Source organism: Eumetopias jubatus, unplaced genomic scaffold, assembly GCF_037043125.1.
Source record: "Eumetopias jubatus isolate StellerSeaLion01/CBP00866 unplaced genomic scaffold, mEumJub1_p1.0 scaffold_30, whole genome shotgun sequence".
Classification (NCBI taxonomy): Eukaryota; Metazoa; Chordata; class Mammalia; order Carnivora; family Otariidae; genus Eumetopias; species Eumetopias jubatus.
The window spans coordinates 1,139,995-1,166,145 of record NW_028274836.1 but is presented as its reverse complement, the minus strand read 5'-3'; the positions used below and the strand labels follow the sequence as shown (position 1 = coordinate 1,166,145).

The 26,151-nt window shown below is 57.9% G+C and overlaps 1 protein-coding gene across 1 annotated transcript; it reads left to right on the top strand.

Annotated features, from left to right (window-relative positions):
- Positions 1–4,561: 4,561 nt before the first annotated feature.
- RNF187 (ring finger protein 187) lies at positions 4,562–8,273 on the top strand. The gene is made up of 6 exons (XM_028094981.2): positions 4,562–4,582; positions 4,679–4,764; positions 4,973–5,852; positions 7,143–7,235; positions 7,428–7,640; positions 7,959–8,273. Exons 1-6 carry the CDS (start codon positions 4,562–4,564, stop codon positions 7,959–7,961), a joined length of 1,296 nt encoding a protein of 431 aa, XP_027950782.2. The 3' UTR covers positions 7,962–8,273.
- The last annotated feature ends 17,878 nt before the right edge of the window (positions 8,274–26,151 follow it).

Here is a 26,151-nt window from a genome sequence, read left to right as displayed (position 1 = left end):
GGCTCACTGCGCACCCCCAACCCCGGCTGGCTCGGCTGGCTCACTGCGCACCCCCAAGCCCGGCTGGCTCGCTGCGGCCCCCCTCTCCGGCTGGCTCACTGCGCACCCCCAACCCCGGCTGGCTCGCTGCGGCCCCTGGCCCACCCCTGCGATGGCGGCCTTCTGCATCATGCATGTATCATGGCAATGAAAGTTACCTACTTCCGATTCCTTTTCCGTAGGCCAAATGTGACATTTGCACCGAGTCAGTTTTTTTTTAGGTAAAAAGTGTCCCCCAGATGTGGGGTCGAACTCTCCACCCATAGACCAAGAGCCCCGGAGTCAGCTCTCCGTACACACCCTGGGGTCCTCAGTCAGTCGCCTGCACGCAGAGCTGACAGGGTCTCCGGTCCCCCTGCACAGCCTGGGTGACCCCAAATGCCATAGAACACACGTCAAACACGAAGCGTAGACGTGGGATAACTATTTCCTGTGATGAAAATCGTTTAAGGTCGTCGGCTGGGGCCCTCAGAATTTGACATTGTAAACACGTTAATGAGAGAAAAAGTTGCTTCCTACCCGTGAGACACATCCCTTGGAAGAAACCCACGTGCTGACTAACGCCGGGACTGTCCGGAGCGTCTGAACAAGGCATTTGTAAAGACGGGACAAGAGAGAAGAAAGGGTTCCGGGCTTCCAGGGATGGCGAGCTGTGGCGAGGTGCACGTCCGCGGGCAGCTTACCGGGGTCATTCGTGCAGGTCCATGGGGGTGCCCACCTTCGGGGTTCCTCAGGCCTTGGAACTTCCGTGGGAGAGGGGAATGGGGCGCTTCTCATTTCTCATTAGCGCCTGCCTCTGGTCAGATGAGGGGAGCTCAGGAAAGGCCTCTTTCTGCATCTGCTGATGCATCTGCAGCTCAAAATACTCCTCAGGCCACAGTGGCAGCTGTTGGAGGCCTTTCTGGCCCTACCCTTCGGAATCCTTTTTCACTTACGTCGTACTGGTCTATTGTTTCAAAAACAAACTAGTTTGTCACGGACTTAGGGACAATACTCAGATTTTTTTCATCACTGCCAATCTAATCCCAAAACATTTTTTTTAAGCTTCTATTTATTTATTTGACAGAGAGACACAGCAAGAGAGGGAACCAACATTTTATATGAATCCATTTAGAGTATGATCTGCAGAGAAAGGGAAGTGGTTCGGAACGCAGCCTGATGATCTGAGAGTTCTGCCCGTTTGTGGGGAGGCATTCTCCTATTTAATGCTCTGGGCTCAGTGTGGTGGGAATTGAAGACACCCAGAGCCCGGCAAATGTCCTGCTGTCTTGTGGGTGTTCATGAAATGTAATTCTGAGCAATAATCCAGATCATCACCCACGCTGATTCTGCCTCTGACCTGGAAGTGGGAGTCTTCCATTTTCTGGATGGTTCTAGAGGCAGATGACGGAGAGCCTGTGCAGCCTCTTTGCCCCGGCCACCCGACACTTGTCCTCAAATAGCAACCGCTGAATCTCTCACCTGGAGGGTGCAGAGGGAAGGGGAGAAATGCCGGGTGATACCTTTTAGTCTGTCTTGGGAACTGAGGATGCCATACAACACAATTTGGATTCTGCTGGTCCTAAAAGAGGATGGGATATTGTGATTGGAACCTCTGATCTACCACCATATCAGTCAGAAGCACCGGTGACACCTGGACTGGCAATTGGCATCTGAATTTGGGAAAGGTCTTGTAGGACTGAGCCCTTAACCTGTGGGGTCTAACACGATCCTTGGGAAGAATTCACTTCCATTGTACAACACGCAGCTGGTATCACAGAGAATGGCTTGATGTGGGGGGAAAAGCCCACACCGGAATCTGGAGCAGACCTAGGGGCTATGAAACAATCTTTGCTCTTCCTTATTTCCAGAAATCTCTCATGCACACATTTTCTCTCTTTAAACATTTATTAGTTTCAGAGGTAGAATTTAGCGATGCATCAGTTGCATTTAACACCCAGTGGTCATTACATCAAGTGCCCTCTTTAATGCCCATCACCCAGTTACCCCATCCCCACCCACCTCCCCTCCAGCAACCAGCAGTTTCCTACAGCTAAGAGTCTCTTATGGTTTCCCTCCCTCTCAATTTTTGTCTTATTTTATTTTTCCTTCCCTTCCCTATGTTCATCTGTTTTGTTTCTTAAATTCCACAAATAAGTGAAACCATATGATAATTGACTTTCTCTGCTTGACTTATTTCACTTGGCATCATCTCCTCCAGTCCCATCCATGTGGATGTACAAGTTGGGTATTCACCCTTTCTGATGGCTGAGTAATCTTCCATTGTATACATGGACCACATCTCTATCCATTCGTCTGTTGAAGGGCATCTCGGCTCTTCCCACAGCTTGGCTATTGTGACATTGCTGCTATGACATTGGGGTGCAACTCATGCACACATTTTCAAACGGATGACTACTACGACTTGCTCATTCTGTATGAGTGGAAATTTTGAAGCTTTTGTGTTTTCCCCAAATAGTGATGCAACAAGCATTTCTCCAAACCAAACCAAGCCAAATCAGGAACGGCTTTATTTCCCTGTTGGGTTATTTTAATAGTACATATTTTTTTTCGAAAAAAGGAATTCCAAAAGGTTATGAAAAATCTGAAGGTCCTCACTACATATTCCTACATTGTCTTCCAGAGGCAATATTTGCAAAATCCACTTTTGGGGAGTCTGTTACCTTAATAGTGAAGAAAAGTTTTCTTTTATGTTCCTATTTCTTAGTAACTGGTCAGTGAGGTTTTTTCCCCCCACATCTATGTTCTGAACAAAAGATTCAAAGCAACTGTGTCTTGATTTCAAAAAGGAAAGAAAATTCTATTATTATAGAAACCTAGTAGAAGAAAAGAATCTACACATCTATGTAATAGTAGGCAACAAATGCAAATTAGGCAAAGTAACAACATATCAAGCACTTACAACATCCAACCTCATCAGCTGGGGGTGCCCCGTGGAGACAGCCAGGCTGGAGTCCAGACTGAGGCCCCGACAGAGCGTCCTCCCTTTCAGGTGAGACTTGCAACGGACCGTCCCCGTAAGGGCCCTATTTATAGGGCAGATGATGGGGTCTGAAGTCAAACATCTGTTCGCCTAAGAGAAGCGAGCGGAATTTCCATGTTTTCATGTTTCTGATGGGGTCTTGTAAGTGAGGGTCAACAGGGTGAGGTCCGGAGCTGACAACCAAGAAAGAATTCTTGAGACATCTGTGGTGCAAAACGGTGGTTTTATTAAAGCACCAGGACGCGGCCCGTGGGCAGAAAGACCTTGCTGCCCTGGGGGTCTTATAATTGGCTGATTATATACTTAGCAGCTGGGGGAGGTAAGGAAAGGGCGGTTTCAAGACTCACAGGACAGGGGAGGCCTTGCCATTGTCAAGCTAAGGTTGTTTTTCCCTCTAGTAAGGCATTAACACTGAGATAGTTGGGAGCTTCCTGGAGGAACGTTACACTTTGCCTGCTTCAAGTATCTGTCAATGGGCTATAGGTTATAAGGACATTTCCTTATATCCTTACATTGTATCTAGGTTTCCTTCTGGAAGCTAGAGTATTGATAGAAACGCTTTGTTCTTGTCAATTGCTCAGACTTTTGTGAAGGGAGGGAGATCCCATGTCTTGCAGGATCGTGATCTCTGTAACTTAACTATTTGTTTTTCCTTTAGGGCAGCCAGGAGTGTCTTGAGGAATGTCACATATGTCCCATGGTGGGGGGGATTTGTGGGGTGTCAGGTTCTGCCTGTCCACAGCTAGCCTTCTGCTCCCTCATCATTTCTGTATTTTCAAGGAGCCTAGGCTAGGTGTGACTGCCTCCCCTCCCGGATTCCATCCTGGGGGGCAGGCTCAGCCTGGAGCAGAAGGGGATGTGAGAAAAGGTTTACAGCTCTTGGCGTGCAGACCAGAAGGGCCAGTTCTGACCTGGAGGCCAGATAATATATTTTAAATAACCAGGCTCCCAAGGTTATTCACACAGCCTCACAAACAGCAGTCCTTAGCCCGACTGTGTGTGCAGGTCCTGGTGGCCGGTTCTGAGGGACACATCACGGGAACACCTAGACATATACAACAATCCATTCAGCACTTGCGTTTTCCTGTGAACTGACAAATCCTATGGGGGGGGGGTGCTATTTCTCCAGTAAATTTTTCTAGACCAAATTTTGTGAACTCTTTGTGTATTTGTGGCTCAAACTGTGCGAGTTTGGCTATTGACCTTCATTGTTATTGTTGGACTCACTGATTATCTTGGAACTTGCCTCCTCCGCTCCTCTGTCTTGCTCTCTTAACTTTTCTGTCCCGAGGTAACCTACCCAGCGGATCAGGCATGCTGGGCTTGACGCCCCTTTCTGACCATTACTCCACAGAACTAACCGTAGTTTACTAGTTACACTGCCCGTTTACCGCATGCTCAGGTCTGTGCCGAAATTCTGAAAAACACACAAAACTGGAAGCAATGTAACTCAGAAGATTTTGCATTCGTCTGGAGTAACAGGCTAATTTTTTAAGATTTAAAAAGTACGTAGTGCTAAATCGTAGTGATTTTGTAACCATGTGCTTGGTCGTCTTCAAGGTAACTCCCCCTAAAGAATCGCGAAGACAAGTCCTGGCGCCGGTAGCTCTGGGTCTCACGGGACCGCCTCAGTCCCCCGCCTCCGGATTCCTCCAGCCGGGGACGCGCGGGGCGGCGGCCCGGAGGCCTGTCCCCGGGGGACGGGTGGGCAGGGGGGCGAGCGGGACCGTTCAGGCGAGGAGGTGCGTGCGGGGCCGGGGTTCGCGGGGCGGGCCCCCGGGGGCCCTTTGCAGCCCCGCCCCAACCCCGCGGGGGCGGGCGCTCCTCAGCTCGGGTCCTAGCAGCTTACAAAAGACCCCTAGAATGGAGTCTTCATATAACGGTAGAACAGTTTCCCTCTCGTCCCCAGAGTCATTTGCGGGGTAAGTGACAATCCTGGTAAGATTGCAGGGTGCGAGGATGTGGGCCGGCCGGCGGACGGGAGGGTGCAGCGCACCGCTGCCAGGACCTTTCGAGGCGAGCTTCCCGGCCAGGACCCGGGAAGGGAGGCGCGCGCGCACCCCTGCCAGGACCTTACGCGGGGAGCGCCGCTGCCAGGACCCCAGAGCGTGAAGCGCACCGCTGCCAGGACCCTGCGTGGAGCGCACCGCTGCCAGGACCCCAGAGCGTGGAGCGCACCGCTGCCAGGACCCCAGAGCGTGGAGCGCACCGCTGCCAGGACCCTGCGTGGAGCGCACCGCTGCCAGGACCCTGCGTGGGGCGCCCCGCCGTCCCCGCCCCGCGCGTCCCCGCCGCCATCCTTGTCCCCGGCCTCGGCTCTCCGGCCGTCCCCGCTGTCCGCCGCGTCTCGGGCCCGCCTCGCCCGCGCGCCCTGGTCACCGTCCCTGCGCCGCGTCCTCGGCCTCGCCCGCCCTCCCCGAGGGCCCCCGCAGCCGCCGCCCTGGCGCTCCCCGCGGGCCCCGCCGAGGCCGCCTGCGCCCTGTGCCAGCGCGCGCCCCGAGAGCCGGTGCGCGCCGACTGCGGCCACCGCTTCTGCCGGGCGTGCGTGGTGCGCTTCTGGGCCGAGGAGGACGGGCCCTTCCCGTGCCCCGAGTGCGCCGACGACTGCTGGCAGCGCGCCGTGGAGCCCGGCCGCCCGCCGCTCAGCCGCCGCCTGCTGGCGCTCGAGGAGGCGGCCGCGGCGCCCGCGCGCGACGGCCCGGCCTCCGAGGCGGCGCTGCAGTTGCTCTGCCGCGCCGACGGGGGCCCGCTGTGCGCCGCCTGCCGCATGGCCGCGGGGCCCGAGCCGCCCGAGTGGGAGCCGCGCTGGAGGAAGGCGCTGCGCGGCAAGGTGCGCGCGGGCGGCGACCTGTGCGCGGCCCGTCCCCGTCCCCAGCCCGGGCCCCCGCCCTCAGCTGGTGTCCCATCCCCCAACCCGGGTCCCCGCCCCGGACGGTGCCCTGTCTCCCCTCCCCCACCCTCAGCTGGTGTCCTGCCCCCCCTCCCCAAGCCCGGGCCCCGCCCCTGGACAGGGTGTCCAGTCCTCCGTTCCCCCACCCCCACCCCCACTCTGACGGTGCCCTGCCGTCTCTCCAACCCGGGTCCCCGTCCCCGGATCACGCCTTGTCCCCCCTCACCCATCCCTGGACGGTGCTCTGTCTTCCCTTCTCATTTGCCAGACGGTGCCCTGTCCCTCCCCATCCCCTGGACAGTGTCCTCTGCCCTTATCGCCGGCCCCCGTCGCTGGTCCGTACCCTTTTCCCCCATCTCCCACACTCATCCCCATGTTTCATTTTCGGACCCCTCCCCCCATCTGAAGACAGTGTCCCTCGGCCGACCCCGCCCCCATGCCGCGCCCCCAGCACCTCATTGCCCAGCCTCCGGGCGTGACGTCACCCTGCAGCAGCCCCACCCCCGCTAGCTCTGTTCCCCACCCTCCCCCCCGCCCCCAGATCCTGTCTGGTGGACCAGGCGATGAGCCTGGCACTCAGCTGCTGAGGTCCAGTGCGTCCCCCTCCCTTCCCCCAGAGCGCCTTCCCACTCCCTCTCCGCGACCCCAACCCACTCAACATGGAAAGCTTCGTTGTGCTCTCGACCCGGCCTAGAAACCCGCTGTTGGAGGCCCTGGTTGTAGCTGGGGCCTGGGGAACCCCATGGAGGTGGGGTCACAGAGGGAGTAAAGACAGCCAGGACCTTCAGGGCAGAGACAACGTGTGTGGTCCTGCCTGCCCTAGGGAAGCCCGGAGAGGGAAGCATTCTGTCAGGTGGTGGGTCCTGGGGTCCCCGTGGGCACTGGGGGTGGCTGGACGGGAGCTGGGGTCTGCTCCTGCTGGGGGGCCCTTGGGCTAGGGTCAGTGCACCCTTGAGAGGCCACTCAGCATCACTCCCTTGGCGACATAACAGTAGGGACCGCAGAGCCTGGTCTTTGTCCAGTGGCCTGGTTGTAGTCTGAGCAGGTGTCTCCTATCACGGTTCCTTCTGGAGAGAGCTTAGTGGGGTTGCTGAGACCCCCTCTGGTGCCTTTGGTCTGCTTGTGCAGAACCGAAAGGCCACGGTCACCCGCTGAGTCTGCCCCCAGCGGGGCTAGGGCACCCTGGAGCTTCTGACCGTATGCCCACTGGTAACCAGCGTGTCTTTCCAGGAGAACAAGGGGTCTGTGGAGATCATGAGAAAAGACCTGAACGACGCCCGGGACCTGCACGGCCAGGCCGAGTCTGCTGCGGCAGTGTGGAAGGCAAGTGGCGGCAGGCCTGCGGTCGGCCCGAGGAGGGGCCCCTGACCCCATTTGGCAGGGATGCGGCTGAGTGCCGTGCGCCAAGCAGCACACCCTTCTCCCCGAGGTGGGCAGCGGTGGGGGCGGGAGGCCCCAGGGTGTATCCAGGGGACACAGGTGTCCCTCCCCGCCGTCTGCCTCCTTGCCCTGCAGGGACACGTGATGGACCGCAGGAAGAAAGCCCTGACGGACTACAAGAAGCTCAGGGCGTTCTTTGCCGAGGAGGAGGAGCGTTTTCTGCAGGAGGCCGATAAAGAGGAGCGGTCCCCGGAGGGTGAGGACGCTGACCCGGCCGAGCGCTTTGGGTGCCTGCTGTCAGAGCTGGAGAGGAGGCACCGCAATCTGGGCCTCAGCATGCTGCTCCAGGTGAGCACTCCATTGTGTCCGGACCCCAGGGCAGGGTGCCGGGGCAGCCCGGGGGGGTGGAGGGCCTCAGACCAGCCGCCTCACTGGCCTCCACACAGCCCCTCACCTGGAGACCTGGCAGCCCCTGTCCCCCCTCCTGAGGTCCCCAGGGTGCCATTCTGATTCTGGAAAGGCTGAGTAATCCGCTCCAAGGGCGGGGGGAGTGGACGTGATAAGCTCCAGCCTGGGCGAGATGTGTGGGGCCGGGGGGTGGGGTGGGGGGGGCCGGGTCCAGCATGGCATCTGCCTCTCTCCTCCCCCCCCCCCCCCGCCATGCAGTGATGTCCTGCCCCCTGAGCCGGCTGCAGGCTCAAGAAGCTCCATCCACCCTGGCCTGGCCCCCCGCAGCTCCTCCATGGCCGCCTTCTGGACACACAGCATCCTTCATCCACGAGGGCGTGCACCTAGGTGCACACGCAGGACGCATACCACAGGTGCCCACCTTGGCTTGCTCGAGACGGTGTCCCTGTTCCCTTATGCTCCGGGTGTGGATGTTCCCCAGGCTGTACACGTTTCACCGTAGAGACCTGTAGCAGGGTATCATTAACCCCAGGGTATCACGACTCTTCATAAAGCTCTTGTCGTTGCCACCGAGTCTTACTGGCCTGGCGTCTCTGGGGCCGTGGTTGTCCCTGGGCAGCCTGCATCGTCCAGACTGGCCCTCACCCCGTGGAAAGGCCACTCGGGCTGGTCCGCTGGACACGCAGACCCCCGCGTAGGCGTCGGGCATGTGCACTAAGGGTACGTTTGGGGTGTACGTGGAGGGAGAGGGACGCTCTCAGCGTCTGGGTGGGGCGGGCAGGCGGGTCAGACCTGTCTCCGGCTTGAGCCTGCACCTACAGCTGCACCTCTGGTCCGGGGTCTGTGTCCTCGGAGGTCCGTTACCCCTGTCGCCTGGTGTGTGTGCTCAGGTGTGCTGCTTCCTCTCTGCACCGGCTTCCCCTCTGGGGCCGTGGTTTTCCCCAGGGACCTGCCTTATCCTCAGCCTCTGTCCAGCCCCTCCCACGTGCCCGCCCTTGGCTGACCTGGGTGTTTCCTGGGGACACCAGAGGAACTGTGTGGGGCACGGGTCACCCCCAGGCCTGGATGCCGAGTTTCCTCGCGCTCTGCTCCTTGCTCCCTTTGCTTCACATTGCCTCTGGTAGACGAGTGTACCGAAACCACGACTTGCCGTCAGCTCACGTTGTAAATTTGTGCAAGCGAGGGCAAAGAAAGCAGTCGGGGACGAGCGTCCCGCAATGTTGACACACGGGGCCACTAAGGACACTTGAGTCTGGGAGTCGGACCACATCGTGTGGACTTGAGATCCACGGCGCCTTTCAGCACCGTTTCTGTGAGTTTGGGGCTGGCATGCCTGGCACGTGGCCGGCACTCACAAAGCCCCGCACAGAGGGCTCGCTTCAGCTGGCGTCCCTCCTGTCTGTCTCCCTTGCGGCCCAGCCAGTGTCCAGGGAGGCCCTGTGTGCAGGCTGCGGCATAAAGGGCCTCCTGTAGATGGGACTTGACCAGATGGGCCCCACGCCTCCACCGAGTGACATGGGGGAGACTTGCTTAGGCGGAGGCCAGCTGCAGTCCTGCCTCCTCCCTGGGGACCCGTTCTCTGTGGGCAGACCATGTGACCATGGCCACGTACCCCTGATAAGTAGTCCTCAGCCCGCCGAGTCAGGGGCAGTGCTAGGGGCGTCCCTGTTCTAGATGGGGGTGGAGGACGGGGCAGGCCCCCGCGCAGCAGGCCGGGAACATCCCAGTGCGGTTGGCTATTGACTCTAGCCAGCTCCACTGCCCACTCGTTCGCTGCCCGAAGCGCCAGGGGTGGAAGCGCCCCACCGGCCTTCAGACCTCGAAACCCGGGCCCCACCTCTGCTCCCAGCCGGCCGGCCGGTGCCCCTCCGCCAGGAGCCCCCAGTCCCCGTGGAATGGTGTCGCTCCTTCGGATATATGCAAGCCCGTGCACAAATGGCATTTTACAGAACCAGCGGGCTGTCTTCACAAGCCCCGGCCCCAGGATGCAGCCCCGCAGGGTTCTCGTGAGCGCCCTGCGGCGCCTCGCTGGTGCCGGGGCGCGTCATTCTGCGTGTTCCAGCTGGGCGCAGGGCCACGAGGGGAGGGAAACCAGGCTGGGCTCTGCGTGGACGGGGAGCAGCATAGATTCGTCCACTGCAAGATCCGGGGTGCTTACGGTGCCTTCCTTCACAACCCCGATGCGTTTCCCTCCGGTTCCCATCATCCCTCCTGGTGCAGCGGGGCCGTCTGGGGTGTTGGGGCCTGCGGCCTGTGTTCGGTTTCAGGGTCCTGAGTGCAGGGGAGCAGGGCGACACACCGAGGGGCCTTCCACACTGTGTGGAGGGGCTGTGTCATGCGGCGGGGCGCAGCAGCCTAGGGAGGGACGCACGCGCCTGTGGTTCCAGAGACCTGCCCGGAAGGCCAGCCGGGTGAGGTTGCAGTGCTAGGCCTGGAAGTGAGAGCCCCAGGGTGTGTGAGTCAGGGTGTGGTGCGGGGCTGTGGGCTGGGGCCTCTGTCAAACTAACCAGGAGCCTCAGGCCAGCTGGGAGGTGAGGGGGACCCCGTACCCAGGACCCAGCCCCTGTGGCTCAGTGCTGTGCCAGAAGAGCTCCCAAAGCTGACTGCAGGCGGTCGTGCCCGCGGCCACCGTGTATCCGGGAGGGGAGGGGGGTTACTGTGAGCCACAGGGAGAGGTAGGGGGTCGAGTCCAGGACGTGCCATGGCGTGGGGACTGTGTTGCTTCCCTGGGCTCGGCATGTGACCACCCCTGTGGAGCGGGGCCCACCGGGAGATCCCTGATGAGGTCCGTGGAGCTGGCTCGCTGACCCCACACTGACTGACCTCAGGAGGCCCCGCTGAGGACCAAAGAAAGCCCCCACCCCGTGTGACAAGGGCGGAGCCCCTGGAGTGGCCAGATGCCGAAGATTGAGGGCGTGATGGCGGAGGGCCCAGTGACCCCACTTGGCAGATGCTCCACTCCACGGATGTCCTCTCCAGGCCCCCCGGGCGAGGTGCACCCGGGCACTCCGCGCACCCTCGTCGTGCGGGGGCAAGAGCGAGCAGGGCAGACACCAGTGAGGGACAGTCCCGTGGGGGAGGGAGGCCACGGGGCAGGGCACAGCCCTGGGGACACAGGAGCTGGACACAGGGCGACTTGCATGGCTTGGGGCGCTGTGCTGGGTCATGAAAATAAGCAGGCGGAATACAAGACAGCAGGACTCACCTACCTTTGAAACGTGTGCGCGCAGAACAAGGCATGGTTGCAGACGCTCCGCGCTGTGTGTGGGGCGGGGGATGTGGTTAAAGGGAGTAACAGCAGAGCAGAAGGAGCGGAGCCAAGGTGGGGCGCCTGGGCCCCTCCGTCGGTTGGGCCTCTACCTTCCGCTGGGGTCATGACCCCAGGGTCCTGCGATCCAGCGCTGTGTGGGCTTCCTGCTCGGCAGGAGGCTGCTGCTCGCTCCCCCTCTGCCGCTCGCCCTGCTTGGGCTCACTCTCTCTGCCAAGTAAATAATTTTTTTTTCTACTTTTTAAAGAAAGGGACCCAAGGTGACAGAGTAGGGACTGCGGGTGGAAGGGGGAAGACGGGAGTCCCTGGCTCCGGACTTCACGCCGGGGAAGTCGGTGGGGTTGCAGGGAAGCTTAGGTCCCCTTGGGATTTCTGCCAGTAGGGGCTAGTTCTGTAAGGAGCGCCCGATCTGTGTGTGCGTGTGTCTGCACCTGTGTGTGTGTGTGTGTGCGCGCGTGCAGGGAGCCTTTGTGGGGCAGTATGACCCTGGAGGAGCTTGGGGGCTTCCATACACGAACATAGAATTCGGATTCCCGCATGCGAGTACACCGGCGCAGTCCTACAGCCTCAGCGGGGCTCTGGCCCCCGCGTCGGTCAGATCGCCGGGCACCCTCCACCTGACTCCCCAGTGGGACATGCCTATGTTTTCTCAGGGGAGGCCCCACACAAACTCGGGTTCCTTTGAACGGAGGAAGGCGGAAAGGCAGCTCTGGGCGCCCGGGAGCCCCCTCAGACGGGGGGGGGGTCATCAGAGTTGACGTGCTTCGTGGCCTCACGCTGCACACGTGACTTAAATGAGACGAAGACCCTGAGGTCTCCCCCACTCCCGCCTGCCTTATTTTTGAAGATACTTTTTTGGACTCAGGTTTTATGAACCCTTTCATGAAGAGGGACGCGGTAGTGGGCCATTCGACCTGACAGGTAGAAAACCATTTAGGAATGAGGAAATGTCAGTTAAAACGTCCTCAGCAGCACAACAGATGATGGAGTAGGTCACCCGGTCAGAAAGGACACGGCAGCCATCTCCAAAGTCTCGTTTCCACGGGGCAGTTGTGCGCACAGGACGGGGCAAACCTAAATACAAAGCAACGGAAAACGGGACACGTTCGGGGCGAACGATTATCTTGGAAATGTTCTCAAGCCTCCGGCGAGCTACTAAATTCGTCTGTGACCTCGGACGGGGTCTCCCTCCGCATTGCCTCCGCGCAGGCTCCTTTCATAAGCGTAGAGATTTTATTCTCACGGCGAGGCTCGGGAGCGCCACGCCACCCCTTCGCCTCCCGAGACCGAGCGGGCGTTCGGGCGTTCCCTGGCCCTCGCGCCCCGGCCGGCTGAGCGCAGGGCTGACTGCGCCTCTGCGGAGCGCGGGGCCGCAGCGCCTGGCCGGTGCCACGGCGAGCAGCAGGAAGGCGACACTCGGGCAAGGCCAGCCCTCTGGGGCTCCTCCCCGCCGCGGGCTCGCGAGGTCGCCGCGCGCCGACTGCACGCCGGGCCCACCAACCTCGGAGGAACGCGGAGCGTGACCGGGAGCCTGAGGAGTGTGGCCGAGCGAAAGGCCCATTCCTCTGCCCGACAAGCCCGCAGGGGCGCCCGGGAGGCTCTCGGTTCCCCGGGGACACACACGTCTCCAAAGCACGCGCAACCGGAGCGCCGGAGGACGCCGCTCTCGGGCTGCATGCAAATGAGGCGACTTTGCAGCTCTCGTCTGATTGGGCAAGCCGCAGGCTCGGCTTCGCGGAGCGGCCAATGGGGCTCCCGGACGGCACGGTGCCCGCACCCCATTGGTGGGCGCAGCATGCAGCGGCGCGCTCCCCGTATAAAATCCCTCCGGCCAGCGCCCAACTCGCAGTCCTGCGGCCGCGGCGAGCGGAGAGGCCCGGCGAGCGTTGTGCGTTGTCCGGCGCCGCCTGCAGCTAGCGCGCACCTCGCCGGGCGGCGTCCTGCCCAACGTCCAGGCCCTGCGGCTGGTAGGTCTCTCCCTGTCGCGTGCGTCCCTGTCCTTGCTTGTGTTTGTGCACCCAGAGTCCCCGAGCCAAGGCTGACACACGAGCTGGCAGTGGCCCTGACCCCGACCTCCGTGTCTCTGAGGCCGGGGACGCCCGGAATCTGAGCATCCGGGCCTCGCTGGGCTCCCCCCGCCCCAGGTACAACAAGCCTTACCGCAGGGCCTGTCTCTCTGGGTCGGTCTTCCTCTGTTTGGGAAGGTTGCGTGCCCCGTAGAACTTGGGTGACATCAGTTTGTGGGCTTTTCTCCTGTGAATCTGCCCCTGTCACTTGTTTTCAGACCCAGCCGGGGGCTGAGGAAGGTTGAGGAAAACATTTTCCTCTCCCTTTGCCCTCACCCTGTGTTGTAAGCTTCACAGCCAGGAGCCCTCCGCAGGGGAATCCTGGTCCTTCCACGTGGCCACGGCCGGCAACAGCCTGGCGCAAAGGATTCCGGAGGTGAGACTTACTCTAGTCTCTGCCTGGCCCAGTGGCACCGGCGCAGTCCGCCCGCGCGCCCCAGCTGGGAGGAGGTGGGCACCCGAGCGCAGAGAAAGGGAAGGCCGGAAAATGAGTGAGTTTCCAGGGTGGTTTTAGGCGCACGACGGCCACACCTGTTTTTAGCACGTTACGGAAACTGCAGGTGATCTTCCTCTGCTGGACTGCCGACCTCCAGCCCCCGTCACACACAGTCCGAGCTCTTGCAGAATCTCCCAGTCGGGTGGGCCCCGTACTGGCCAGTTCTGGACTGGGACAGAGGCTGAGAAGTCTGTAGGTGCCTGTTCGCTGGGTTCGCTGAGAAACCTACGTCCACAGGTCAATCTGTCCGCCTCCAAAAAAGTGAGTTTAAAAAAAAAAAACCCAAATAGTTGTGGGGCAGCTCCTGTCTCCTCCTACTGGTCTCCTGGGCCCCTCACACTCTGGCCGCTCTTGACCCCGAACTTTCTGAAACGTTTGTGCCGACCTGTGTGTGTCTCCCCTGCAGGGCAGCCTGCCCTGAGCAGGGAGGTTTTGGCGAACTTTCTTTCTTCTTGGAACAGTTGCTCCATTTTTCTGTCTGCACCCGCCCCCCTGCCCCCAGCTGCCACTGGTCCTGGTTGTGTCGATTTCTGCATTCGTGCCCCATGGCGATGTGATGACCGTAGTTCATTGTGGCCAAAACACTTCTGCGAGTATTCTTATGCTTTGCGATGCCTCTATGCGGTGACACCCCGTGCATCTCAGAAGCCTTCAGGGCTTCAAGGTGCCTCGTCAAAGCAGCAGAGCCTAGTGGGTATCATGCATCTGCTGTACCTGTCTGTGCATGGTGGGTGCAGTGCTGAGAGTTCTGGGTGTGCTTCCCACCACCCGTGATCCCAGTGCATCCTCCAGCTGCCTTACACACTAGGGTCATGGGACCATGTCATCTATCGGAAATGGACTGGAATCCTCCTGGGAGATTTTGACACAGACCAGAATCTCTGGGAAGGTACCTGGTCTGGATGCAGGGTATCGGAAGCCCCTGGCACACACCCACATGCCCAGAATTCCAGAGGACAGTGGCTCATGCGGTCTCATGCCCTTGTGAGTCTGGGGAGAAGTGCTTTGTGGACACACAGAGGCTGTCAGACCAAGGATGCATCCCCAGTCCCTCTACTTGGTGGGCAGTGTTCCCAAGGGGACGGGTTGGTTGGAAAGGCTCAGGGCGGGCACACACAGGCCAGGAGATCACTGAGTGTAACGGCTCCTGCCAGTGCAAAATGCAGCAAAGTGCCCCAGGGGGACACAGACACCCATGTGGAAGAGCTGGACATGTGTGAGCTCAGAGCCTGAAGGCATCTCCCTGGATGGAAGGAGGGTTTATGGCCAACTGGCCATGCTGTGAACACCCCTAAGTTGAACTCTGGAGTACAGGATTGTGCATTGTGTGTGTGTGTGTGTGTGTGTGTGTGTTGTCATTGGGGTAAAAATCATATAACAAAATTTATCAGTTGTGAACAATTCAAAGACAACCTATGGAATGGGAAAAATATTTGCAAACCGTAGATCTGATAAGGAGTTAAATATCCAAAACATCTAAAGAACTCCTACAACTCAATAGCAGAAACAGGAACCAGTGAACAAATGCCCCTAATGACCCAATTAAAAAATGGGCAGAGAACCCAAATAGACATCTTCCAACAGAAGACATACAAATGGCCAACAGACACATGAAAAGATGCCCAACATCACCCGGCACCAGGGAAATGCAAATCAAAGCACAACGACACATCACCTCACACCTGTCAGAATGGACACACCTAACAAGTCGGGGAACGACAGATCTTGGCGCTGGCGAGGTTGTGGAGAACGAGGAACCCTCTGACTCTGTGGGTGGGAATGCAAGCTGGGAGGCCGCTCTGGAAAACAGTGTGGAGGTGCCCCAGAGAGCGAAAAATACGACCCAGCAATTGCACTCCTGGGAATACGTCCAAAGGCAACGGAAACACGAACTGGAAAGGATGTCTGCACCCCCGTGTCCATAGCAGCGTTATTTAGAATAGCCAGGACACGGAAGCAGCCGAAGTGCCCGTGGATGGACGCATGGGTGAAGAAAATGTGTATTCTGCACATACACAGTGGAATGGTATCCAGGCATAAAGCACTTGGAAGTCGGGGCGCCTCGGTGGCTCAGTCGTTAAGCGTCTGCCTTCGGCTCGGGGCATGATCCCGGGGTCCTGGGATCGGAACTCAGACCGTCTGCACCAGCTGGGGTGGACCCTGAGGGCGTTATGCTAAGTGAGATAAGCCAGGCAAAGGTGAATACTTTTTATGTATTTGTCTCACTTATATGTGGGGTGAAACAAGGAAAACGAAGACCCCCGGCTCAGGAAGCGATCAGACTTGTGGTTCCCAGGGGCGGGGCTGGGGCCGAACGGTACAGACTCACAGTTAGGACATCAGTAAGCGCAGCGTGCTCAGTGTACTGACTCTGATGGGGAGGTGAGTTGGCGCCGAAGACGGCTGATCACAAGGAGAGGTGTTTTTTCGTTAGAATTACTGTTTTTGCTGTGTCAGTGGGAGAAGGTGCGTGGGGCTGAACGTACTGAGACCAAGCCATCTCGCCCTGTGCCTTCACCCTACACAGTGACCGACCACTCAGCCAAGCTGGAGGAAATATTAAAAAAGCTTACGTACAAAATGAGGTGTCACAGAAGAAGAAAAGTAAGCACTTGTGGGATGGGTGGATGCTCGAACTCACAGACCTTCCTGGCCAAGAGGCTCTGAAATTGCCTTGTCGACCTTCCCTGTGACCTTCCTGGGCTTCCATGTCCTTGCATGCTGTAAAGAAGTCTGGGGATGGAAACAGCACCCCCGTGGCCTCGTGTTCTGGGCCTGGGAAGCAGGAGGCTGCCGGCCGGCCACAGAGGGGTCCTGTTGACGGCTGCCCCTCGCCCCGTCTTGGCTCAGCCCCGTCAGCCCCACCACGAGGCCCACACCTTTCAAACCCCAGCCAGTGGGCAGGATGGTTCCGCCTCCGCTCTGTCCTGCATAATCCCCCTGAGAACTGCACGCCCCGTGACTTCTGTGAACCTCCCCATGGCAAACGCTCCATCAGGCCCCCACGGCCGCTCAGACGCCTGGGTCCTTAACATCCACAACCCAGTGTCCTGCCTGAGGAAATCCCAAGTGCGGCTGTTATCAAACAGCTGCTTCTGGTGGGTGGGGCCCAGCCTCTCCTTCAAGACCCAGACACTCGGGGAGGCCGGGCTTCGGGCAGAGTATTGCTTGGAAAACGCTCAACGTCCCCACTGGGTCTGTGGGAAGGGAATTCGCTGGCTCCAGGCCCACGGGAGGGAGATGGGCATCTGCATGGGGAACAGCTCCTGGTACCCCGTGTCCAGAGAATCCTTTGAGGCCCTCGCCGGGGGCCGGGCTCAGGTGTCCTGCCTTCTGTGGGACAAGCCATCTGACCTGTGGGGGCCGCTGGGGCAGCAGGGGGAGGCTCCTCGTGTGTTCGGGGTCAAGTCCGTCAGCATAACCGTGAACAAAGCAGGCGTGTGGATCCCCACTTGATGCACACGCGCGTACAAGAATTGGAATATTGACGTCCATGAGTCTGTCAGTTGAGGAACGCACACGTGTCCGTGCGCATGGGCTTATCCACAGCAGACATCTCTTCCTCACGGTTCTGGAGGCTGGAAGTCCAAGATGAGGGGGCGGGCAGCCTCGGGGTCTGAGTCTCACGTGGTGGGAATGTGGAGGGGGCTCTCTGGGGTCCTGCAAAGACAGCAGTCCCATCATGGGACCCCACCCTCATGACTCCGTCACCTCCCCGAGCCCCCACCTGCCAACACCATCTGGTGGGGGGTTAGGTTTCAACATGTGGATCTTTGGAAACACAAGCTGTAATATACATTTATACACCTGTGCGTATATCCGTTTCTCAATCGATCTGCTATTCTGTGTGTTTGTATGTATTTCTCAGTGGGTCAGACGGACTTCACTAAGTGCTACTCATGGAGCCCGCGCAGGTAGCCGCGAGCAAGGCATGGGCACAAGGACACCGAAAATCCCCTGACGCAGAGCTCACAGAAGGGCGAGCCAGCCCCCGACACCCTGGTGCACAGGATGAATTCTGAGCCCCGGATGGCGGGCGAGGGGGCAGAACGTGCCCAGGGTCTCTGCCTCACTCCCCACGGCTGCCACACTCGGCTGGGTGTCCCGCAGGTCACCTCGGTTCTGGCACGACCCGCGGTCGGCGTCAGCCCCCAGCTCCGGGGCTCAGGCCCACGAGGCCACCCCCACTTTGGATGCCGATCACAAGGAGCGGGTCCTCAGGGGACCCACAACTCCTGCCTGACTTGGCTGCAACCCGGAGGTGCCCATGACCCCCACCCCACCCCGGGATTCCATCATTTGCTGGAACAGGTCCCAGATTGTGAACAGTTACCGGTTTCTTACATGATAAAGATGTGACAGAGGACACACATGAACAGCCAGGTCGAGAGGCCCGTGGACGAGGTCTGGGAGGGTCCTGAGCACGAGAGCTTTGTCCCTGTGGACTTGGGGGGCGCCCTCCCTGCACAGGGAGGCCAGAACCCCCCACTATTGGGGTTCCCGTGCAGGCTTTGTCAACCTGCCCCTCAGCGGACGGGGGCGGGACTGAAAATTCTAGCCTTCTGGTCCAGGCTTCCTCTTTCCGGTGCCCAGCGCCCACCCGGGAGCCCGCCCAGTCGCCGGCCTAGAACAAGGCCCGCTCCTGTCACCGGGAAGTTCCCACCCTTGTTGGAGCTCTGTCACACACTGGCCACTCAGGGACTTCAGAGGTCTGCTGCGCTGGGAAGTGGGGGCACAGAGCAACACGGGGGCAGAGAGGCAGAGGGAAGGTCCCCGAAGGGATGTTCTCGAGGGAAAACCTGCTCTGCCGTGGATCTCCAGGACGAGCCCCTGAACTGTGCACACAATGCTGCTTGTTGTACCAGGCAGAACGTCAGGGGCTGTGGAGAAAGCGGTAGGAGCTGGCCCTACGAGGCACGGACAGGATTTTATTTCCGTGACTGTTACTTGTGGGGAGCAAGGGTTCCCCAGGCCTCGTGGAGCTTGGACCCGGAGCGCCGGGCACAGGCAGAGGCAAGTGTCCCGTCCCAGCCTGTCCCGGGTCACATGGGACCACATGGGCAGCGGGGGGCATGGCCCAGGCCCCCCCGAGACTGTAGCACGGACACGTGGATCCTCAGTCAGGCATCGGGAGGTATGTTGGCTATGAGTGTATTGGTCAGGGTTCTCCCAAGACACAGAGCCGGTAGGATGTGTGTGTGTAATAATTATAAATACATAAACATTGTGTTTATATATAATATAAATATTTATACTTAAAATATGTATAATATAAATGTATATTATATATTACAAGAAAAAATATATATGAAGAGAGATTTATTTTAAGGGATCGGCTCATGCAGTTCGGGGCTGGCTGTCTGAAATCTTGAGCATAGACCAATAGGCCTGGAGCCCCAGGGAAGAGCTGACGCTGCGACCTGAATCCAGAGGCCATCTGGAGGCAGAATTCCCTCTTTCTTAGGAAACCAGAGTCTTTGTTCCTATGGCCTTCAACTGATTGGGTGAGGCCCACCCACAGGGAGGGTAACCTGCTTTACTCAAAGTCTACTGATTTAGGTAATAGTCTAAAAAAAAAAAATTCTTCAGCAGCAACATCTAGACTGGTGTTGGCCCAAATATCTGGGCGCCATATCCTGGCCAAAGCGACACAGAAGATTAGCCATCACAGGGAGTCAAGGAGGTTCTAAGGCCTCGGTCATCGGAAAGCTGGGAGGAGAACAGAAGGGGCCTACACCAAGGTCTCTGCCCAGGCTTCCATTGTTGCGAGGTTCCGTTGTTTCCCCCATTAAAACAAAACAAACAAGTAAATTAAAAAACAAAAAATTGACAGAGGAAAGAGCTAAGACCTAGAATCGGCGAGATGAGGCTTGACCAGCCTCAGTCTTGACCGGGAGCCCAGAAATGCGGCGGAGGTCCCTGGCGTGTCCCTGCAGGGGCTGTGGCTGCTGCAAGGACAGAGGTGCCCAGGTCTCTTCCTGGACGGCCTCCCACGAGCCCGGGCCCACCAGACCCTGCCATGCTCGCCTGGAGGGAGGGCCAGACCCAACACGGCACGGCGGTGATGGTGGGCCGGTGTCCCCAGGCCCGCCATTTGTTTGGAGGAGCTTCGTCCTGGAGGTGGCTCTCCTCTTCCTTCCCCTTCTCCGGGACCCCCCACGGGATCATCCTCTGCCCTGCGTGTGTGTGCACAGCACGGGGGAATGCAGAGCCTTCCGTCGCAGCCCCCAAGCCCCATCCCGACACCCTGAGCTTCTCCCCGCCGCCCTCGGGGTCTCCAGGAGACCCACCCGCACACAGCACCCCTCCGCAGACCAGCTACTGAGGCCCTGACCCCAAAGCAGTGGCCACTCCCTGCCCAGGCCTTCTGGAGACCCAGCGTGCATCCTCTTCACCATCGTCCCAGGCGTGGGCCTCTGAGAGCCAGACTGGAGCTGCCCCGGTCCTGGTGTCGCTGGTCCTGTCTGCCCTCGGACTTCCCAGGGGAGGTCAGGGAGGATGGGGCGGTGGGGCCGGGCGCTGAGCACCTGCAGCCTCGGGATGGGATACAGGTGCTCAGCCTCCTCTGAGGTCTGGCTCCACCTCACACACCCCTCTGGGCAGGGGGGCCTTCGGGGTCTGAGGCTTGTGGTTGGTTAGGGTGAGGGTGGGGCATCGGTTCCCTCATGCGCAGAGAGCCTGTCTGATTCGCCAAGAGCAGGGACGAGGTCCGGGTGAGGCTGCAAGATTAAAGAAGGGGCATTTACAGTGGACGAGCCGCCAAAGCAGTGGGATCAAGCCTGCCTTTGTCCGAGCTCCCGGCCCAGCCTGAGATCCTGCGCAGTTTCGAGCTCTCGCGAGGCTGTCTTATGCTCCACCCCTTCCCGGCTGACTTTGGGTCACCTCCTTCAAGCGTGTGCCCATGTGCCATCAGCGAGGCCTGCCCAGACCTCCCGCCCCCGAAAATCACCCATTCCCGCATCCACTCTCTGCATTTTTATAGCATTTACTACCAACTAATATTTTCCTTAACGAACAAATTTAACTCAATTATTAAAATTCCCGCTTATGGACTAAGGGTAGGGCTTAAAACATTTTACTGTTGTGCAGTTTTGTTTGCCGTCTGTCCCTGGTGCCTGCCGCGTGCAAGAGGCTTAATGCATGAATAAATAAAACGTCAGCGCCCTAGGTGATATTGGCAAAATCCACCTAATTTGGGGCACCTGGGTGGCTCAGTTGGTTGTGCAACTGCCTTCGGCTCAGGTCATGGTCCTGGAGTCCTGGGATCGAGTCCCACATCGGGCTCCCTGCTCGGCAGGGAGTCTCCCTCTCCCTCTGACCCTCTTCCCTCTCGTGCCCTCTGTCTCTCATTCTCTCTCTCTTTCAAATAAAAAAATCTTTAAAAGAAATAAATCCGGGACGCCTGGGTGGCTCAGTCGTTGAGCGTCTGCCTTCGGCTCAGGTCATGATCCCAGGGTCCTGGGATCAAGCCCCACATCGGGCTCCCTGCTCCGCGGGAAGCCTGCTTCTCCCTCTCCCACTCCCCTTGTTCCCTCTCTCGCTGTCTCTCTCTGTCAAATAAATAAAATCTTAAAAAATAAATAAATAAATAAAAGAAATAAATCCACCTAATTTACAGACGAGGAAGTGAAGACCCAGAAAGACCGAGGGATTTTCTTGAAGTCACACACTCAAGGTCAGCTCAGGACGCATGGTTAATGGACCCTCTGCAGGCAGAGACCCAGCTTCATCCCGTTGGCCACACGTGGGGCGTGGAAATAGGCCTTTGAAGTTGGGTTCTCTCTGCCCACAGCCCCTTTCCGCCCCACTTCTTGGTTTTGGAAGTGGGGACAATGCCGGCATCTTTTCTGAACTGTATGTGAAGCTGCTTTGTGGGGACCCCGGTATGATGTTGCCGGGCGGTGTGGCTTTTGGCCGGGTTCCGGGGGAGGGGGGCATCGTAACTCACAGAGGCGGGAAAAGTCCAGGCCGGAGGTCCTGCATCCCACTTTCATAGGAGGGGCTGAAGGGGGAAAACCATGCCATTGCTCAGCTTTCTGGCTACAGACTAAACGACAGACTACCGGTATATATTAGATTTGTACTGGAGTGGATGAGCTAACTTTCGGGCACGCTGTCAGGGAGAACAAAATTATTCCTAAAGGATGAACAGGACAAACTGTGTTTTGTGCCTTGGTTTGGAGCTTGAGAAGAATCGGCAGCAGCCGCTTGTTGGAACTGAAGCTAATGCTCAGCCCTCCTGCCTGAACAAATTCTCCCAGGCTTACCAGGCTGAAAACCAGCTGAGGGAGGGCTGACAGCCTCAGAGGCCACCCGATCATTCACACACACACACACACACACACACACACACACACACTCAGCATGGTGATCTCTTCTCTGTGGACTCATGGTTGATTTGCCTGAAAAAAAATTTTTTTGTTAGCAAATGATCGGTGCCAGGCATTCTCAGGAAATGCAATATTATTTAACATGACATGAACAAACATTATTACCCTGTCTGTACAACTTAACAATTATGCCAATAGTAACAGCAAAGCAGGACACACAAATGGTGCATGGTATGTGTTTGCAAAATCAAGACATGGTAGGAAGCTAGAAACAATAAAATATCATCAATTTAGGTATTTGTTTCAGAGCTCTGTTCTAAATAACTGGAAAATGGAAGGCAGCTTTGGATTTCCTGCCTAGAAAAAGGAATGATCATGCAAAGTAAGTCTCCTGAATGTCTGCAGAAGTCACTGCTGTGGGTCATCAAGACTCACATTGTGGGTTTTCCCTACGTTCCTAGGTCTTCCCAGTTTCTCAGCTGGAGCGTGGCTCTGTCCTCAAGCATGCTTGCACTGCTTAGTACACGCAGCCATGCCCCACCACCCCTTGATCCTGTGGGACTGCTCTCGTAGCCTAAGAGAAGCCCCTTGAAACCAGGGACATGGCCAGGTTTTCAGGCTGGAGGGATGGCAAAAATGTCCCAGCAGAGATTACCCATCCTGCTTAAGGATGGATGCAGTCAGAACCAGACCCAGACTTACCCCCTCCAGCCTGTGGGCAGTTGGACAAACTGCACCTCTGCTTTGAGGGACCAATAAATCCCATGCCTTGACCGGCTGGATCTCACTTCCTGTTGGTAGAACCTCTACATGTGACCTCAAGAAAGAAGCCTGTTTGCAATGGACTCAGGGACAAGCCAGGCTTCGTTATTTCCCGCTCAGAATTCCTTTGAGGTCCGTATCCCAAGGTCTGCGGTAAGTCCTGAGTCATTGTGACTTTTGTTCCCTAGCACATAAATGATTCACCCAGGGGGTTGACTTTCTTGACTTGAGGCAAAGCAGAATGTGTCATGGTGTTGCTCCCAGAGTCCATTACCGGGCTCGTCCTTAATTGGTTTTCTTTCTTCTCGGGTTTGCCCCAGTCTGCGCCGCTCCAACGCCTCCTTCACACACGCACTAGAGGTCAATGACAGAGTGCCACATTCCGCACGACTGCCTTGCCGGGGATTGGGTTTATGCATTATTTTCAAAAGAAACGTCTGCTCCTATACATGAAACACAACCTAAGCAGCTTCGAGCGTTCCGGGTTCTCAATTTGAAATGGAACCTGGGCGCTAAGAAAAACCCTTTTAAATCGTGCCCCTTGGAAGGAGGTGGTTGGAACTAGAGGGTGATAGGTTAGGTGAAATAAGTCAGAGACCAATACGCTATTTCAGTCCTATGTGGAATTAAAACATGAACACAGGGGACGGGAAGGAAAAATAAAGTAAGATGAAGTCAGAGAGGGAGGCAAACCACGAGAGACTCTTAGCTGTGGGGAGCAGACAGGGCTGTTGGAGGGGAGATGATGGGGTAACTGCGTGACGGGCGCCAAGGAAGGCATGTGATGTAACAATCACTAGGTGTTGTATGCAACCGATGCATCACTCAGCTCTGAAGCGAATGATACACTATGTTAACTAAATTGGATTTAAATAAAGAAATTAAAAATCACCTAAAAATAAACTAAACATTCACTCCGGGAAAACAAAACAAAAAAACACCCTTTGGAATTTTACTGGCTTTGCAGTCCCAATTTTGCTTTTTGTGGGTTTCAGGCACCAAGCGCGGCGTTGGCTCCGGCCTTCAGGCAGCCGCAGGGAACAGACCACGGCCACCTCGCCGCGGGCCACCAGCCCCAGGCCCCACGACCCGCCCCGGCGTGGGGTTCGGCCTCGGGGTCCACGCACTAAAGCTCCCAGCTCTGGGACGCAAGGCCTGCGTGCGACGCTCGTCTCCACCCGTAAAGCTTACTATGGTCGTGCAACCCCGGACCGGCGTCCCCAGTCTGATGCGCAGGGGCGGCGGGACCAGGGCGGGCGCAGGCGGCCCGTGTCCGCAAGGCAACCCCGGGGCGGGGGAGGAGGGGGGACTCTCGGCCTTCCCGTCACAACCAACCACAGGGTTTTGTCCAGAAACGGAGCTGACCCACCTGCCCACTGAATGGGTTAGCTCCGAAAGTCACGGGCAAGAACTGGACTTCCCAAACGTGAGTCAGGAACAGAAAACGCCTCCTGCAAACGGCAAACGGGACCGGAGAAGCGCCCCTCCTAGCGCTGCAGGGGGGGCTCGCTCCCCCCGCGCCGGGGCGGCCAGCGGCGGCGTAGACGCGGGGCCCTTCCCGAGGGCGCACGGCGCAGGCACCCAGCTAGCAGCGTCGGGAAGAGCGCGCGCCCCGGGCGGCCGGGACCCGAGCCCGCAGCGCGCTCGCAGGGACGACCCTGGGGACCGCGACCGGCGGCGGCTGGCCCCCGGCACCTCCCATTAGCCGCCCAGGGACAGTCCCCGGGAGCCTCGGAGCTCCCAGCCGCTCTTCCCGAGGCGGCGCCGAGGGTCCGCGCCGGCGCGCTCGGTCCCCTTTTATAGGCAGCCGTCGGACCAGATTGAAAACCGCACAGCCCAGGTCTGGCCGAAGGCCCCCGATCGCTTCAGCGCCCGGAATTTGTACCCAGGTTGGGAAAGACGAAAATGACAATTTCTAACGCTCAGCCAGGAGAAGGGCTTGGGGGATGAGGTCAGTAAGGGACACATCCCGCCTCCCGGCCAGGGTCCCCGAAAGCCCATACGGTCCTTTCAGCCGTGATGGGTCCGAGGCTTCCGTGCGGGTCTGGCCACGACCGACTCCCGCAGACAGAAGCGGACCCGCAAACCTCTTCCTGGGGCGTCGGTCGGGATTCTCCCAACTGCGTGCGAGTGTGGGTCCAGAGCGCCCCGCGCTCACGCGAGTAGGGTGCATGCTTTGGTCTCCTGGTGCATAGAAGACTTAGGATTGTGCCATACGATGTACCCGCCTTAATCAAAAGACACCGTATTGTTAAAAAAATGCTATCACCTGAGCTTTCAGTGGCAGATAATCAACGACTGTAGAGGGCCTTAAAAGATCGCACCATAATGGACAGGGTTGAAATATGAGCAAGAATGACCAAAATGTGACACAGAGCCTTGAAGTGAATAAATGCTGTTGGAAAAATGGCCCGACACACTTGCTTTCCACAGGGTTGCCACAAACTTTCCATTTGCACAAAACACAGGGTCTGCAAAGCTCAATGAAGCGAAGCACAATATAAGGAGGTGTGCCTACACTTGATAAACAATCTGCTGTCAGGGTGGATGAGTGCCCAGGACAAAGAAAGAGGAGGGAAGGCTTTGGGGGAGGGGGGTCTTCTGGAGCTGCGGGTGGCTGGGAGAGTGGAAGGGAAGCAAGGGTTCCCACTGGCTGTCCTTCTGGCTCAGTTTTGTTCGTTTGTGTCATGTCCTCATTTATATGGGTCCTATTAAGGAACGTCTGTCATCTTGTGAGCTGCCGGGATAGATGCATGGGCGCTCTGAGGGATAAGAGATTTTGGAAGCATTTGTTTGTTTATCTTTTGGTTTTGCATGCTCCTGTTCAAAGCCTGGATTGGCCAATATACGAGAGACAGCAGGGACCTTCTTTGGGTGAGATCCTTCGTTGCAGGCAGGGCCCACATAAGGTCCCCTATGCCGTGAACTGACTTGTGTCGCCCCCAAGTTCCTGCGTTGGAGCCCTGACCCCCCAGTGGGAAGGTATCAGGCTCAGGGCCTTTGGGAACTGATGAGTGGAGCCTGTGGCGTTAGCCGCCTTATAAAAGTCAGGAGGAGAGCTTGCTCGTTCTTTCTCTTTCTCTGCTGTGTGAGACACAGTGAGCTTTCCCCAGAACCCAACCATGCTGGCACCCTGATTCCAGACCCTCAATCTCCAAACACTAAGACTCCCCTGTCCCCCAAACCAGAGGACCCCACCTCTGTCAAGTCCTAGAGAACTAACTGACCTAAGTGAGGGGGGACCATGAGCCATACAGAAGCTGCCTGGGTGGGTAGGAAATTCCTACTGCCTGACTTCACACCCAGCCTTTGTGAGGCGAGGACTGTCCAAGGTCACCCTGTCTGGCCACTCTCCACCATGGGGAGCCATTCTACTGCCTTCTGAAGAAGTCAGCAAGAAATGTCGCAGCAGATGGCTCCCAGGGCAGGGAGCTCACTGCCTCACAGATCAGCCCCTTCATGGTTGGGTGGTCCTACAAATTAGAAAGGTCTTCCTTGTTCTGAGTCTTAGGATCCAGATACTCACCTG

What these genes read in the sequence shown, in the direction of transcription:
- RNF187 (XM_028094981.2), top strand. Translation starts at nt 4,562, where the DNA reads ATGTGCTTGGTCGTCTTCAAG. An exon ending in GGAAGGCGCTGCGCGGCAAG is followed by an intron (nt 5,853 to 7,142) that starts GTGCGCGCGGGC and finishes GTGTCTTTCCAG; the next exon opens with GAGAACAAGGGGTCTGTGGA. An exon ending in CTGCTGCGGCAGTGTGGAAG is followed by an intron (nt 7,236 to 7,427) that starts GCAAGTGGCGGC and finishes CTTGCCCTGCAG; the next exon opens with GGACACGTGATGGACCGCAG.